The sequence below is a fragment of the Seriola aureovittata genome, chromosome 23, assembly GCF_021018895.1.
Source record: "Seriola aureovittata isolate HTS-2021-v1 ecotype China chromosome 23, ASM2101889v1, whole genome shotgun sequence".
Lineage (NCBI taxonomy): Eukaryota > Metazoa > Chordata > Actinopteri > Carangiformes > Carangidae > Seriola > Seriola aureovittata.
Window position 1 is genome coordinate 4,951,130 of NC_079386.1, and position 16,308 is coordinate 4,967,437.

The window sequence follows — 16,308 nt, forward strand, 5'->3', positions numbered from 1 at the left end:
GTGTGTGTGTGTGTGTGTGTGTGTGTGTGTGTGTGTGTGTGTGTGTGTGTGTGAGAGAGACACTGCCCCCCCCCCCCCCAGTCAGCGGGAAACAGGCATGACTCTTCCCACTGGTTCTCAAACTGTGGCCGAGGTACCATTGGAGTCCTTGTGGGTTTTCCATGGGGGTCTGCAAGAGAAAGAGTGAAGGTTAAATTTCATAAATATTTCACTGGAGAATATTATAGTGATGTTATTGTAGGTTGATTAAAGGCCTCTGTGGCGACAGAGATGAATCCTCACCAGCAGGCGGTGCCATTGTTTCTTTGCGTTCATTTCAATCACATTACTGTACAAATCAAAACATGGAAATATCTGGGACATGAAGCCCCCACCTTCACAGATATAAAGCTATATATGTTATTGAGAAGAGATATTTTACGACCACACACACCCATAGACCTCACCTAGTAAATCATGGACGGTTTGCTTGGAAAGTCCAGTTATTTTTTTAATCTTTAATAGGTTGGCAAAATATGATATCACAAAACAACTAGATGCTTTATTTTTTTCTGGTTGATGGAGTTAACTTTACTTTGACTGAGGTGATATTCAAGCATAATTCACAGCCATTTAAAAAATGCGTTGGTGTTAAAGGGCTAAATAGGCCCATGACTGGTCAATGGCAGAAATCATTCAAATGGAGTATTATCATGATTACATGCAGTTAAATAAAAGTATATGCATGTATAAGTAAATATATGTTTGTTAGTCAAGGTCAATTGAGACAAACTGCTCATTGCTTACATTAGTTAACACTTTCCTTTCTGATCTACTGAATGTGCTGTAAGAGTTAGTATATAAGACTCAAGTCTTGTGTCAGAAACTTCTACCTCCATAACATTCACAACTATCAGCTGTTGAGTCGATTGCTCTGATAAAAGTAATACAGGATAAAGACTCACTGTATATTCTGACTGTAATTTGGGAACAAAGACCATGTTTTCTTCTCACCCATTTTCCTCTATCTATTTTCTTGCCTCCCTTTCTCTCCTTACGGCAAGTTGCTATGAGATGTTGCCCCACCTGAGTCGGACTCCCTGGGTTCCTGATCACGAAAGCTTTTGGTCTACATGGTAATAATAATAATAATAATAATAATAATAAACTTTATTTGTATAGCACCTTTCATACAAGAAATGTAACACAAAGTGCTTTACAACAAAGAAATGACATGCACCAAGTGCTTCACATGAAAAGAAAAAACATGCTTCAAGTGTTTTTTTAAGTGAGTTTTTGAGTCTGAAACCTCTTGCCACCACATCTTTCTGACATCAGTCAGGGTGTGTCTAAGAACTTCTGTAACTTTGCAAAACTGATGATCCAACAACTATGCCCAATTCATGCAGAGATTAACCAGTTGAGAAAAACATGCAGAGTAAGAATAGGCAGGCTTTCATTCACCCTTTTTACTTGAGAAGGTGACTGCCTGGTAGCTACAGCGCTTCAATGCCCTTACATACTATTCCAGATAATGTAGATTTTATGTTCTTTTCCAATGTTGTTGTGATACAAGATTTGCTTGGATTAAGATGGCTATCTTGTACAGGCAACCACAGTAATACCTGGACATATAGAGGTGATACGGGGGCCATTATTCTCACAGTATAACGCTAAGTTGATCAAATCGTTAAAGTGGCTAACACATTTTCTGAAGGCCTGTTGTAAAACGTCTCGATCCTGCCTTTAGACCCCCCCCCCCCCGACTCATCTCTTCATGCCACTCTGCTCTTGCACACATTCGTCGGCCATCCGCTGTAATTTACGGTTCACTGTCACTGCCATTGGGCCTGTCGCCAATTTAATTACCATAGAAGCTAACTATTAACAGCTAGCAGCCAGTGTCAAGTCACACATCAAATCAGTGGTCAGGAGAGAGTGTATAAAGCTCCTGTTGGCAGTGACTCAAATTCAGTGATCTCTCCCAGAGCAGCCATTATAGATCACTGTGTAATTCTCAAGTAAGTAGTTAACTTAAATTGGATTGATTGTTTACCCGTGATGATTGTTATTTTAGATGACATGTAACTGGATTACATTAATCATATCACATAAAAAAGTTGATGCTGTCACCGTAGAAACACTTCAATGAAATTACAGTTCGATGTGGGAGATGATCATTATATTTCATTCCAAGATAGTGTCAAAGTTCCCACTTTATTTTCTGCTTTAATTATATTGAAATTTCATCCATTTAATCGCTTTCTTTTTTTGTTTATTCTCCTAATTACCTCACACAGATAAACTTTGGCTTATCTGAGATTTCAAATTAAAAGTCTGCCAATTGAAATGTGTGTTCAGACTTCAATTGAAAGTATTCAAAGCACACCACACAAACACATCTAATACACCCTTCCCAAAGTATGGATATGCTGCTATAACAGCCTCTTTAGTTCCCATCCAGTTATGTTGAGCGATCAGACCCGATTCCCATTCAGCACTCCAGTTCACCCCTAAGGGTGTCCCTTTCTGGACCCTGGCTTTGTACACAATTGGAACAAAGTGTGCTTTTACAACTAGCCTGTTTGGTTCAGATGAACTGCGGTGTGTTTGCCTGTTTAGTTGAGTTCATTTGGACTGTCACCAAATCTCTTGTGCTATTTAACACCAGGGAGTTAAATATACAGTTAGCAAAAGGACTGATCAATCACAATTTGTATTTGAATGATCCAGTACAGATTCTTAAAATCTTACAAGTTGATCTTTGCATCTGCACCAAATATCACATGGCTATACTTTTTTCAGTTAGTGCTGCATGATGTGGAAATTGAGTTGTCACAGTGTGCACAAAAAGGTTATATCAAGTTAAAAGGTAACCTAGATGATGGCTGCTATGAACAGTGTGTGGTTTGTGTCATTGCCAGGGAGCTAACACCAGCTAACAGCTGTCTGCAGATATCAGGCTGATGTCTTGTCAACACAAACAGTAAAGACAAATCAGTGAGCAGACAGTTTCTGCCCTGTCTGTGCTCAACGTGACAATTACCGTGAATGTCTGTACTTAGCTGAAGCATCTGCTACTGACAGTCCTGACGCAGCTGAATGGGATCGTATTTATATTTTTAAATATGCATAATGGTGACACCCTTATAAGTGGTGCAGGATTTTTATTATTCATGCTCAACTGTTTTGTTGAGCATGAACAATACAAATTAAATGAAAGATATTCTTCTTTAAGTCTCACTATCCCGACCTTCAATAACTTAAAAGTGATCTAATTCAGTTTTACAGCAAACTTCTCCCATATTCTCCAAGTGCAACAGCACAAGCACAAACACAACACAGCCGACATCTCTTAAATAAAATAATAAATAAATAAAATATATAAATCAACTATGGCCGTTTTAGTCAAAAGAGCAATAAAATAAAAGTGTGGTACCTTAGTTAGGAGTCGTGAGTCCAGTTGCAGCTTCGACCAGTTTCTTTGTCTCCTACAAAGGACCAGGTGATCAGCAGGTGTACGAAGATGGCGTCTCAAAGTCGTCTCTACCGCGGAGTTCATTTAACTTTGAGAGTTGACGAGTTGTCTCGTCGCGCTCCGACAAATCTTACATGTTTCCATGTCGGAAACACTGAGCTAGAGCCTAAAGCATGAGCTGGGTTAGCTATACAGTGGCTCGGGGGCTAATGAATGCTAACGGCATACACGAGCTAATTAAACACGTGAAGCTAATAAACAACTTTGAGTAAAAATATCTTCAGTTGCTCACAGGAAAATATGTAGAACAAGTGTCCTGGGGAAGACTGTCGAGTAAATAAGCTGAGATACTGACGACATAATTGTTTGCGTAAACTTCACACATACAACAGGTCACGACCTAGTCAGTCAAGGCCCCAAATTATAACTCTTATCACTTCCTTCGTCACTTCCCCTTTCTCTTTCTCTCTTTCTCTCTCTCTCTCTCTCTCTCTCTCTCTACTTGCACATCCCTGTGCTCCATTCACCTCAATTTACTCTCCAATACCACTTCCCCTTCACAATAAAATTGAATTTTTATAATTATGCAACCGAAGCCTTTTTTAAAACATATATTACACTGTACCCTTTTAACCTTTCATGAACTAATATTTTATTGAATCGAAATTGAAGTTATTCTAAGGGTAGTAACTCAGTCAAATCTCAACACAAAGATGTGATACTCAAATCATTAGATTCACAGTGACTTACACTTTTCCAAGGATATCACTATTTCCTATGGCCATTGTGAATTAACATCTGTCAATTTTCTTATAAATCATAGAAAAAAGATGCTCCTGTATAACTCCAAAACTTGCCCGAGAATCACTACATTTTTAAGTTGTCCTCAGTATGAAAATAAGTCAGTACGTCAATAAGTACACTTCAAACAAGAGCTGTTCAATAACTAATTTTGCAAATCTTTAATGGTGGTAATTTACCAAAATATGAAAAAAAAGGCTAAAATAGATTGGCACACTGACCTGTTGTTATTAGAGCTCCAGAGAGAAACCTGAGAGGAGATGTAAATCTACACTGAGATGCTTTCTGGTGCTTAAAACCACAAATATGTCTTCTTATGGATCAACACTTCAAATGAAACACAGGAAAAGTGTAAAATATGGACCTTTAAATGTAAAAATGTACAAGAAGTTGTATGTCGCAGGAATTACATCAAAACACCCAAGAAAACTCTCAGGAGACCAGCGTTACAATCATACAAATATATTAGTTTGTTTTATTCAATTATATCCAATAATATGTCTCCGTTGACTTTGTGTAAGTTATTATAGAAATAAATACAGATCATATTGCAAATGCAGAGACAAGAGTTTGGGATAATAGAGTGTTGGGGGGGTGGGGGTTAAGGGGTTAAAGGGGTTAAAGAGTAAATATTGGGTAAGGACTGTTTCTTTGAAGGTGTCCAGTAAATGATTGGCGCATGCATGCTTGTAGTCCCGCCCATCTGTGATCCTTTACCTCAACCCAGGAGTTTCAAACTGCAAGCCCCACGGCTCTCCGTAGTCCCTCTCAGCTCATTTCTCCAGGTGATCCATGGGATTGGATGGCGTTTTGTCGTGTTATTCCTTGCCAGCAACAGGGGGAGTTATTGCACCCCAACCACATTTGCATGGATATATTTATATGTAGAGATATATAGATATATTTTTTTGCCCCATTTGAATACAAAAATAGTGTCATTGTGGCTTTGATAGCTGGAAGACTGAAGCACTCTTTTTGCATTTGGAAGACAGGAAGGAAAGTAAGATTATGGTGATCTCCTTAAAATCTTTTCTGGAAGACTTTGTCACAATAAGTTGGATCGTCCATGCAGTACAAAGAAAAAAGAAAAAAAAAAGGTCAAAAAATCCTTGGAGGATTGATCACAGAATCACACACACAGGTAGAAGATGTGTTTGTGTGCGAGACAGACGACGAATGAGCAGTCCACATGATGCTGCCGGTGAGCCAATTAAAATCCCCTTAAGAGATCAAAGGTCGGAGGTCAGTCAGTTCAGTCAGATCTTTGATTGACAGGTGAGTGCTGGAGGAATCTGGGGGATCAGGAGGAAGAGGTTTGAAACCCTTCAGTCCCGGCGTACTTTAGATTGAGCCTTTTTGTTCAATATCCCACATCACGTCATAGGAGAACAGACACAGATATGCATTTAAACAGCAAAATAAACACATCAAATCAACAAACACACGTGAACAGACTAACAGTGATTCATAAAGGGCATTACAATGGATACCAATACTTAGATTTCCTCATATCACTTCATTACAAGTCACAGTACTTCCACTGAGAAAGACCCATAACACAATCCATACTCTTTTAAACAAAGTACACTTGAAAAAAAAAGGGGGGGTAAATAAATACATTGTTTAGTATAGTTTACATTGTAAAGTCACCTCTAAAACATTGGTGGTGCATTAGCTTGTAAGAGGTGAAGTCCCTCCATGATCTGTTTGTAAAGGTCACCCCAGTTAGCCACATCTGCGCCGGCTTGGTGCAGGGTGCTGTGTGCAATGCAGATGTGTCCAGGGATTGTGGGTGTGCCTTTAAAAACACAGCCTGATTTTTTTTTATACATGAAGTTAGTCTGTTGGTTAATGCTATACAGGATGTGACATTAGATGCTGGAGCTCTGGATTCCAATATATAACCACTTTTTTTTTTTCTTTTATGAAGCAGCTAATAAAAAAAAATAAAATAAAAAAAAGAGAGAGAGAGAGAGAGAGAGAGAGAGAGAAAATCCGTCCGAGGACGGCGTCACTCTTTTGTCGGAGCACGTGAGCCTCGCTCTTCCTCCCTCTCTTTTTTGTGTTTTCTGCTGCATTGCAGATGTGGTGAAGGGACTCCACCTCAAAGTAATACAGACACACACACACACACATACACACGCACACACACACTTAAACAGCAAACCCAGCTCACAAAAAGGGCAAAGTGTTAGAAAAATAAAAGCTCTAATAAAACACGCAGTTGGTTTCTATATCAATATTAATCCTTTTTTTCCCCACACCCTTCCTGATAATGTGGCTGCACCTTGTTAATGGAGTTTATTGCTTTCTGCCCAAGGACGCGTGCTCATTGATTTGGCCTCTGATTTATCCTCTATTTTCCTCTCTCCCTTTCTCTCCGTATTTTATTCCCTCTCTTCTTGGATACACATAATGGATATACACAGATATTCAATCACAGTTACGCAACGATTACACACAAAGACCAAAGCTGATGAGTGTGATGTATGAGTGTGAGCAGGCACCGCACACACACACACAGACACACACACACGTATATATGCACATACACATGCACATACATACTGCCTCCAGGTTAAAGGGAAGTTGTGTTTGCAAAAGTGATCGCAGAGAGGAAGTGAAACTTCAAAGGGAGGCTGTGAGCGTACGAGTTAGCTACACTACGGTATGTGACACATGCCTTTCACTCTCTCGCTCTCTCTTTCTCACTCTCTCTCTGAGTCCTTCACAACCCTGGATGACCCTCTCTGCAGTTGTAATTCGCTCAGTAAGCAGGGAGGGCCCTGACTCGGGAGAAATGGGAGGGAAGGGAGTCCCCGGGGAGGGAAGTGTGTGTGTGTGTGTGTGTGTGTGTGTGTGTGTGATGTGTGAAGCGTGCAGCTGAATCAGATATACATCATTTAACCTCCTTGGATATCCATGCACACACACACACACACACACACACACACACACACGTTCACACCTCTCTCATCTTTTTTCATATACTCTAAAGGAACGGCGACGGCGAGCTCTCCAGAGGGCCAATATTTAACATTTAGAGCCGAATCCAGAGACATTCATCAGAGAGTTAAAAGCAGTAAATTCAGCCATGGGGAGGGGGGGGTTTCACTAATCAAACATGTGCTCAGATAGACAGCCACAGAGATAAATGGCAATCTTTACATCCTGTAATTCACACAGAATCGTTTGAAGTGAAGCCTGAAGGCCGGAGAGCAGACAGGCTGGAACAGAGAAGCTGATTTCAGACTCCACAAAGGACTTACAGCAGAGAAAAAAAAAGGGAGTGTGTGAACACAGCAAAACACACACAAGTCTGTGACACAACCCCCCCCCCCACACACACACACACACACACTCGTGCAATCATGCAAACTATCCACGCACAGTAGTTCTACCTTTCTGCAACCTTAAAAGTGAAATCATTGACACTGCAAACAGATCGGGAAAAACACATTTGAAATAATCAAAGAACAATATGTTACATCTATGATCAATCAGATTTACAAAAGATAATATCTGTTACAGCTTTTGCAAAAAAAATACAGTAATTATATTATAGATGTCACTGAAAAAATAGGCGACTATTTATAAGATTACTCGAAAAATTATGTGCAGGAACAATAATTTTAAATGCCACAAACACATGATGAATCCTGGTTGAATATGAGGGTGAATTCCAATAACAGTCTACAAACTGTATTAAAAAGCTAATTTATCTGCATATTCCCACAGTGGAAAAGTGAGATACTGATGACTGATGCAACTTTAAGTGGCTGATGGATCATTTGTGACGGACTGCATTTTAATCGCTGAGTCCACACATAGTATGAATATCTCGATAGCGAGATATGAATCCATCGCTCACTAGATGTCAGTGTGCGCCGCCGCTCAGTCACTGGAATTGAGCGGCGCTCCTGATGGCTTGATTTAATAAAATCGTGGCTCTCGTTTCTTTAAAGTCACTTGAATGCAGAGAAGTCTTTTTAACTCAGAGTTTGAGGCAGGAAATGAGATGATTGTAACCACACAAAAAAAAAAAATCTAAATTCATGTCCTCCTCTCTACAAATCTACCATGTGCTATTTTTTTTTTTTTTTTTTTGCATCTGTACAGGCATTTGCACTAAGAGAATATAATACTGCATTGATTTTGAGGGTTAAAGGGCCACTCCAACAATTTAGTATTGCACTTCCATACAGTTGGGGGACTCACGAGAGACACATTTTAAAAAAGGTTTTCAAGAAATTTTCAAAATAAAAGCATCAGAGGTTCAGATGTTCAGACTTTAAATCTGTAGTACGGGCAAAACTCCAAAAACGCTTGATCCAACATTTCCCTTAATGGAACTCAATAACATAAGGCTCCCTTTGCCTCATGAATGCTCACTTACACGCCATACCTACAGTGTGTAATGCAGGCTTTCAGTAAAGAAAACGTACATCCGAGCCAAAACCAAAAACAGCCTTGATGACATCACTATGGTTATTTGCATAAACAATGTGTGATGCACATGCTGCTTCCCTTTCTTTCTGAACGCACCTTTAGGAAGGTCCTCCAGAGCCACAGACATTTTACAACCATTTTAACAGTCTAGTATTTCCTTCATGTGTAAAATCAGAGGAGTGGCCCTTTAACTACTCTTGTGCGCGTGATTGCAATGCATTGTATCTGTAATCTGAACTTTATCTAAATTAAAGCACGTTTTCATCATTTCTAAAATCCACATTAATTACTTCAGCTAAATTAGCCCTTAACTCTCCCTAACAGCTTTTTGTCTTGCGATTCTGCAAACAACAACAAAACAACAAATATGACACATACATAAGAAAATATTGCAACATAGACTTCCCAGCCCTTAAAATATATTGTCATGGAACAGAAGTCATGGCTGTGTGTGTTTGCTGTAATTCCTCCCTTCTTCTCCTCCCATCCAACAGTATCTTTCCATCTAGTCCCAGACGCTCTTAATTCGACTCTAGCAGGCAGGAGCCTCATTTAATTAAACATTTGTGTAATTACTTTGCGAATAATAGTCAAACATTGTGTTCTGGATTTAGCGATCCATAGGGGGCGTCTGGTCAAACACACCAACCTGAAGGTCTATTTAACAGTTTAATTAAGGTCTTTAGTTTGCAAGTGAGGTTTTAACAGTAACTTGTTTTGATTAAATCTAAAAATAATGGGAGCAACTCCCTAATGGGTTGCAATTCTTTCAGCTGAAAGTTGCTTTTCAAGTCCCTCCTTTAGTTTATTTGTTGAATCCTCTTCTTTTTTTTATCCTATTCATCCCTCCTTTGTTCCTTTCCTCTGTTTTTTTTCCTTTCCTTTGAGTCATCACTTAACCACGCTCCCCTTCCTTCCTCAGTAAATTTGCTTCTCCTCAGGAAAGCAGAGGTAAAGTTTGTTTCATCATCTCAGGTTGCAGATTACTTTGCTCAGCAGCTCGCCTCTATTCTGCATGGGTTATCAGCTATTATTATTTACAACCACGAGTTACAGGGGCGCAGAGGATTATGCATGGAGGGAGAAGTGTGTGTGTTCAGGGAACGCTGTCCACATTACCATAATTCCCTCTTAAATCTCTTTTTGTTCTGCTCATCATCACAAATTTTCCTCCCTAAAAAGCTCTCTCTTTTTCGGGTTTCCTTTCTTTGCCTCATCCTTCTCTCTCTCTTCCTCTGAGCCCCCGATCATCAATCTGTCCTCGCCTCTACCTCCTGAACACACGGGACTCCCTCGCTTCCCTATACATAAACATTAGGCGGAAACAATTACCCTGCCTGGCATATTGTTCCATGAAAGTTTGATATGAAAAATGATTGCTTTTCCCTTTGAATGGAAAGAACAACTGGAAAAGCACAAAACAAGCTCTCCTGCAAGAGAAGATTGGAATATGAAATATTAAAATTTCTTAGTTACTTTCTTTAACAGGAGAATCTACCAAATAAATACTGACAAAAATGTGATCAAAGCAAAAATATCACACATCTATCCTTCCATTTCCATTTTTTTTTAAACCATCATTCTACTTACAGTTTATACTACAGCTACCAATTTCATTATTTATACATGACTTTGGTTTTCTTATTTTTCCTCTTTACAAAACAGTCACAGAAATCAAACTCATAACAGAAGAGGACTTGTGAAATGACGGGTAAAGAAGACTTGAATTCTTTTTGCATCATAACCAAAGAAATTCATGTTAATTTATGAGCTGACAATTAGAAACAGATTCACAAAATTCTGTTGGATTTTTTTTTTCCGAGAAAATAAGAAAAAAGTGTCAGTGGAGCTACTCAGCTGCCAGCGGTAGGAATTATCACTTTCCGTCACACAGGTGAATGTGTGACGGAAAGTGCACTCCAGTGATATAGAATCAAACTTCCATAAAGTTGGGGAACAGATTTTTAAAAGGGACGGATAAAATCGGAGCAGCAGAGGCTGAGATATCCTGACTTTTAGTCTCGAGTTTTAGTCGAGCTCCAAAAACACTGGATCTGTCTGGACTTGTTGAGTCGCAGATCTCTGCAGCCCACTCCTCATCTCTGCCTAGGGCGAACAGCTGGTCGCTACTAGCATTACACATCCAAATCTCAAACCAAACTGTTGTTGGTCGAATTGAAAGAGGAATTTAAAAAAAGATGACATCTCTGGTTCTGCTGCATCGATTTTTTTTAAAACTGTGGGAGGACTTACCCAATTCCATACTACACACTAATTATTTTGGTACACTGTTTTAAAGTTAGCACGTCAAAGACAGGATGAACAATTGAACTTCACATATACACATGAAAATGTTTGGTTAAAGAATCTTCACAAAGCTGCTTCACAACCATTCAACATTTGTTTTATCGTGTTGCTGCTCCTCCGTTATGTGCACTGCATTGTGGGGAAAAAGAGTGTACATTAGCAGCCCACTGAAGAATCAAGCATGTTTTTAGTCAGCATATTGATGCTTTTGAGTTTGCTTTATTTTGAAAATCTTACGGTTTGCAAAAGCTTGACTGAAACCTGTTCAGAATTATTATGTAATATGGATTTGGGACACAGCTGTAGCACAGCAAAAGTGCAGTTTTAGCCTTAGAGTCAGTAACAAATCAAATGAATCAAAAACTACACAGGCTGAGTAGTAATCTCCATGACATGATAATTAACTTTGACATGTAAAAACAGGTGGACTGCCCCTTTAAATCCGTGATAGAAATACAGTATACAGAATATTTATGGCTTGGAGACAGTGATGGGGTAGCGATGAATCTGCAGAAACTGTTATTATGTGCCCAAAATAATTATGTGGTAGCAAACAATGAGTAAATAGGAGACATTTTTTTCTGTATATTTTTAGACAACAACACCACACAGAGTGACGCGGGTCGGCAGACACCGTGTGGGCTTCAGGTGGCCAGCAACAGTGGGGGAAAAAAAGGCTATTGCAGCGCAATCACAAGCCACACAGTCAGGCTCCATCAGTACCCCATCTCACTGATGACATCCTCATCATCTCCCAGAAATCTGCACACACACGCACACGTGCACACACACACAAACCAAATGCGTGCGTGCATGTGTGTGTGCGTGTGTGTGTGTGCGTGTGTGTGTTAATGCATGTCATTGTGTTAAGTGTGTTAAGCCCCAAGATCATTTTCTGCGGTCGTCGCCCACGGATATCAGGGCGCTAAAGTGTGTGCGAGCAGTACACACACCGCCACGCATGTGTGTAAATGTCAGTGTGATAATGAGTGTGTGTGCGCTTGTGTGTGTGTGTGTGTGTGCGTGTGTGTAGTATGCAGGGTGCCAAGGGAGCTCTTGGCCCCTCGTTTAAGGGTCGAAAGATTCTGATCAGCCCCAGACTCCATTAACAGAGCCAGAGAGGACGGGAGGGGTTTTCTTGTGTCGCCGAGTGGAAAATTGAGTCCATGTCACAAACTAATCAAACCACGCCAAAGGTGAATGGGAGAAGAAGGGAGCACGCACGCACGCACGCGCACACACACACACATATATACATAAATACACACACATACACACACCAACAAGGCTGACAAGTATCCAGGCCATCTCACAAAAAGTCGCTGACACACACACAAGACGTGGACTGAGCAGATGGCCGCAAAACAAAAGTCTGCGAGGGCCTCTGTGGCGGCGTCGCATTTGCATGGCTCTGTGTCAGGCTAACATTAGCATGGAACCCCCGCAGGGAAATAAAAACACAACCCATTTGTAAAGTATGTGCTGCAGAGGGACGGATTTGACCGTTGCACCTGTTGGTGGTAAAACCAGGAAGACTTTGCTCAGATATTTGGCTGGCTGGAAGGATGTCACTGATGATATCTTAGAGGGTGTGTGGGATTTCCTTCCAGCTGGTTAGACACGCTGGGGTGACATGCTATACGATGCTAGGCGACTGTTCACCTCTTCATGGAGTTATTGCTTTTACATCCCAGGCTCTGATAATCTCAGAGGTTATTTAATAAGACGGTGAAGGGCTGGTGTGGATGGGGGGGGGGGGGGGGGGTCTGTGAAGGTAAAAGGGGCTTTTCATTGGCCAGCTCCACTCTGCCCAGACCCTGCTCCTTTTCTTGTGGTACATAAGAGTTTTTGTGGGGGTCAGTGTTGCAGGCAGCAGGTGGGGGGTGGGGGAGGTGGGGCGGGAGTAGCCCTAACAACCCTATTCAGGTTTCCGCTGGTGCCCAGTGCCCGTGTCCATCTGTCCCCGCTCCCACCTCCTCCTCCTCCTTCTCCTCCTCCTCCCTCCTGTGTCTCTGAGCGCTAGGAGGAGGAGGTTTTGGTTTTGGATTGAGGGTCCTTCTTGCCGTTCTGGAGCACGGGCGAGTCACTGGAGGTCTTGGGCGTTTTCCTGGGCGGACTCTGCTCAGCAACGTCATGCAGAGAGGGCTCCCTGTACATGGCCACTGGGGAGGGAAAAGGCGACACAGAGTTAAACGAGGTCCCACGAATGACGAATATTTAAAGCCCCTGTTTGTTTGACATTTTGATTGATGATCGCCGATTCTTAAAAATATGCTCTTGGCGTAAGATGGACGATGGCGACATTGATAAGCTCCTATCTCTCAGTGCACTGACCTGCGTTTTTGTCCGCCACAAAGTCAGAAATGTGCAAATCACACATTTGGCAGTGTGAACATGACCTCTTTACTCAAAATGCAAATCAGCTTCAAACACATGTCATAGGGGAACATAGGTGAAACTATGTAGAAATAAAAGCAGGAAGGATTGTAGCTCCTGGACAAAGCAGGTGGGCCGCTGTTACAAGTTTATGAACAGTACACAAAGAGTAGAGCAATGTAATAAACTTAAGGATGACAACATAATGGGTTGTGGTTAATGCTAGTATTATTATGCCTCCGTATTCAGTGTTTTTGATTAAGGCTCTACTAAGGAAGGCGGCTGTATATTTATGACTGGCAGTGTGTTTGTGCAGAGGCTGCAAAGTGCCCTGTTGCTCCCAAACTTTCATTTTCAGTAGATAACACAGTGTTTCAACCTGATTGGGTCTTCATCAGGGCAGCAGGGTCAAATCACAGTTACAGCTACTCTCTGCCTTTTTCTCTGCTACATCTGTTCTCCTTCATGTGCGACTACATGCGCACACAACTACTTTTTCCTCAATCTCAATCAAACTTAGAACCTTTCCTATCGTAACATGACTCAACTTTGTAGCAACGTTTAAAAATTGAAACTAAGGTGAATTCGTCAGTTTGTCATATTCCTTTAAGTGATTGCATTGTTCTGTCTTAACTCAACACTGAACTAATTAATAATGTAATCAAATAAAACTGGAAAGCATATAATCTATAGCGGAAAAATAATTATACTTAATAAAATATTAAAACAGCACTATTCAAAAAATATATATATTGTGATATCTGTTCACATGTTGTCACTGCCATAGTTGATATTGTATGTGTGTGGTGCAAGTTTCCTCGGTAATCCATCCTTGGCCTAAAGGTCAATGACTTTATTTTACTGAACACACTGTTTAAGAGCATCAACGGTGGAGACAAAATAAAAGCATCTTGGGAGACACTACCCACTGGCCTCTGCCTCTAGAGCAGCTTCGACAGGAAATGTTAATCTGTTGTACCTTCAATGAGTTTGGGCAGGAAGTGAGCGGCTCCCTTGGTCTTCTTGACGCGGTTCCCCTTCATGACCTGACCGTCCCGGTTGATGCCGATATACCACGCCCGCCCCGACTGGGTCTGTCTGTACAGGATGGACGAGTAGGTCACGTAGTAGTTCTCAAACACGCACTCCTTAAACTTACACTCCGGCGTGAAGTGCTCCTGAAACACACCGCACAAGAGGAGGAAGAAACACGCACGTCAGGTCAGAGGAGAAGAATAACACATTTGGAGCATCTGCCATTTTTTATCCGTTCTATTATTTATATATTTACTCTTCAATTCCACTGGCTCAGCTGGGAATGGGAGGAAATGGGCCCCACATTTCATCGTGACAGGGTTACAGGAGCATCTGTGGCTGCATCGACACACTGCGCACACACACATACACATACACTTACACACACTCAGACAAACTCATTCCAACATGTGCGCACGCCTATTCGCCACATGGACAAAGTGGTTCGTGAGCGGGGATGCCATAACTCAGCCGGTTCGGTTTACCTGTAACAAACAACAATCAACCGGATCCTTCACCCCCTCTATAGTTTAACGACCCCGTCGTCGGCCTTCGGCTCACGCACACACACACTCACACTCACACACAGACACGCATAGCTCTGCATTAGACAATACATCAACACCAAACCCCCCACCACCACCACCACCCTCCCCCTCATCTCTCTCTCGTTACAGCTCTCACATATTCCCTCTCTATCTCATATTCTGCCTCTCCTCCACTCCAGTCCCTCCATCCCTCCGTCATTTGGTAACCTTGTCGAGGAACAAACCAATTTGCAGGATTGATTTGGAGCCTTGATGTGACGGGTGAGCAGAAAAGGCCTGAATAAGGAGTTTGCTCTCTCTCCCTCTCTCTCTCCCTCTCTCATTCATTTTTCCCCTCTCTCACTCTCTCTCCTCCTCCTGCTCTCCGTCTTCCATCTCTTCGCTCTCTCTGCTCGTCTGCCACCGCAGACGCAGGGCCTCAACGCCTGCCTACAGCCATTGTACCACACATAAACAAGCTAATTACATTGACTGTATCGCCCATTCTTTAATTACACATCCATTCACTCGGGCAGCCATTCATTTTTCTCACCCACCTATTAACTCCGCTCTTCTAGTACAGAGCCGAACCCAAAGGTCTGGATACTCTTGGAAGGTGTAATCAGATTGCTACCATTAACCGTGTTTGTATTGCAGTGTGATGCATCTCATCTTCTCTACACTCTTTCTGTGTGTGTGTGTGTGTGTTTGTGTGTGTGTGTGTGTGTGTGTGTGTGTGTGTGTGTGTGTGTGAGTGTGTGTGGAAATTTACAGGATTAAAGGCTGCTTTGTAAAGCCTCATCACCACCTCACACACCCCGAAGACAGACATGCTCAAAGTTCATTAATTGATTAATTATGTGAATTAAAATGAGTCGGGCCATATGAGTACAATGTGCAGGGTGTGTGTGTGTGTGTGTGTGCGTCAATGAGTGTGTGTTGAGGCTGTATCATTTCCAGTCCATGAGCCGCCATGTGCAAAAGAGAGCTTTTCGATTAGCCGCCGGACCACCACGAGCAAGCATCAGAGGGAGGATACAGAAACTGGGTCAGGAGAAATCTGATTTTCTGAATATTTTCTGTGGCCATCGACATTGTTTTCCTCCGCAAAATCATGTGGGGCAATCCAATTTTTTTTGTGTTGTTGTGCAGACTAAATACCAGAAATGAAAACACCAGAAAGTCACAGCTAGTGATCTTTGACTGCGCTTTGTGGAGACATAGAGTTAAAGTCATGTTAATACGTTTTCTCTTTCGGCAAAACCACAATATATGAATGTTGGAAGTTGATATTATATTGTACTGGGAAATTATAACATCATCCCTTCGTATCAGAATAATCTTTTTCCACCACAG

The 16,308-nt window shown here is 41.5% G+C and overlaps 1 protein-coding gene across 3 annotated transcripts in view; it reads right to left on the reverse strand.

Moving 5' to 3' along the window:
* Nucleotides 1-4,432: 4,432 nt before the first annotated feature.
* Nucleotides 4,433-16,308, reverse strand: part of fgf11a (fibroblast growth factor 11a) — a 100,382-nt gene continuing 88,506 nt past the window's right edge. For all 3 annotated transcript variants that reach the window (XM_056369156.1, XM_056369155.1, XM_056369154.1), the window contains 2 exons: nt 14,370-14,568; nt 4,433-13,176 (listed from right to left, as the gene is read on the reverse strand). In XM_056369156.1, the coding sequence (XP_056225131.1) occupies nt 13,034-13,176; nt 14,370-14,568 (342 nt within the window). In that variant the 3' untranslated portion in view covers nt 4,433-13,033. The remainder of the gene's footprint in view (nt 13,177-14,369; nt 14,569-16,308) is intronic.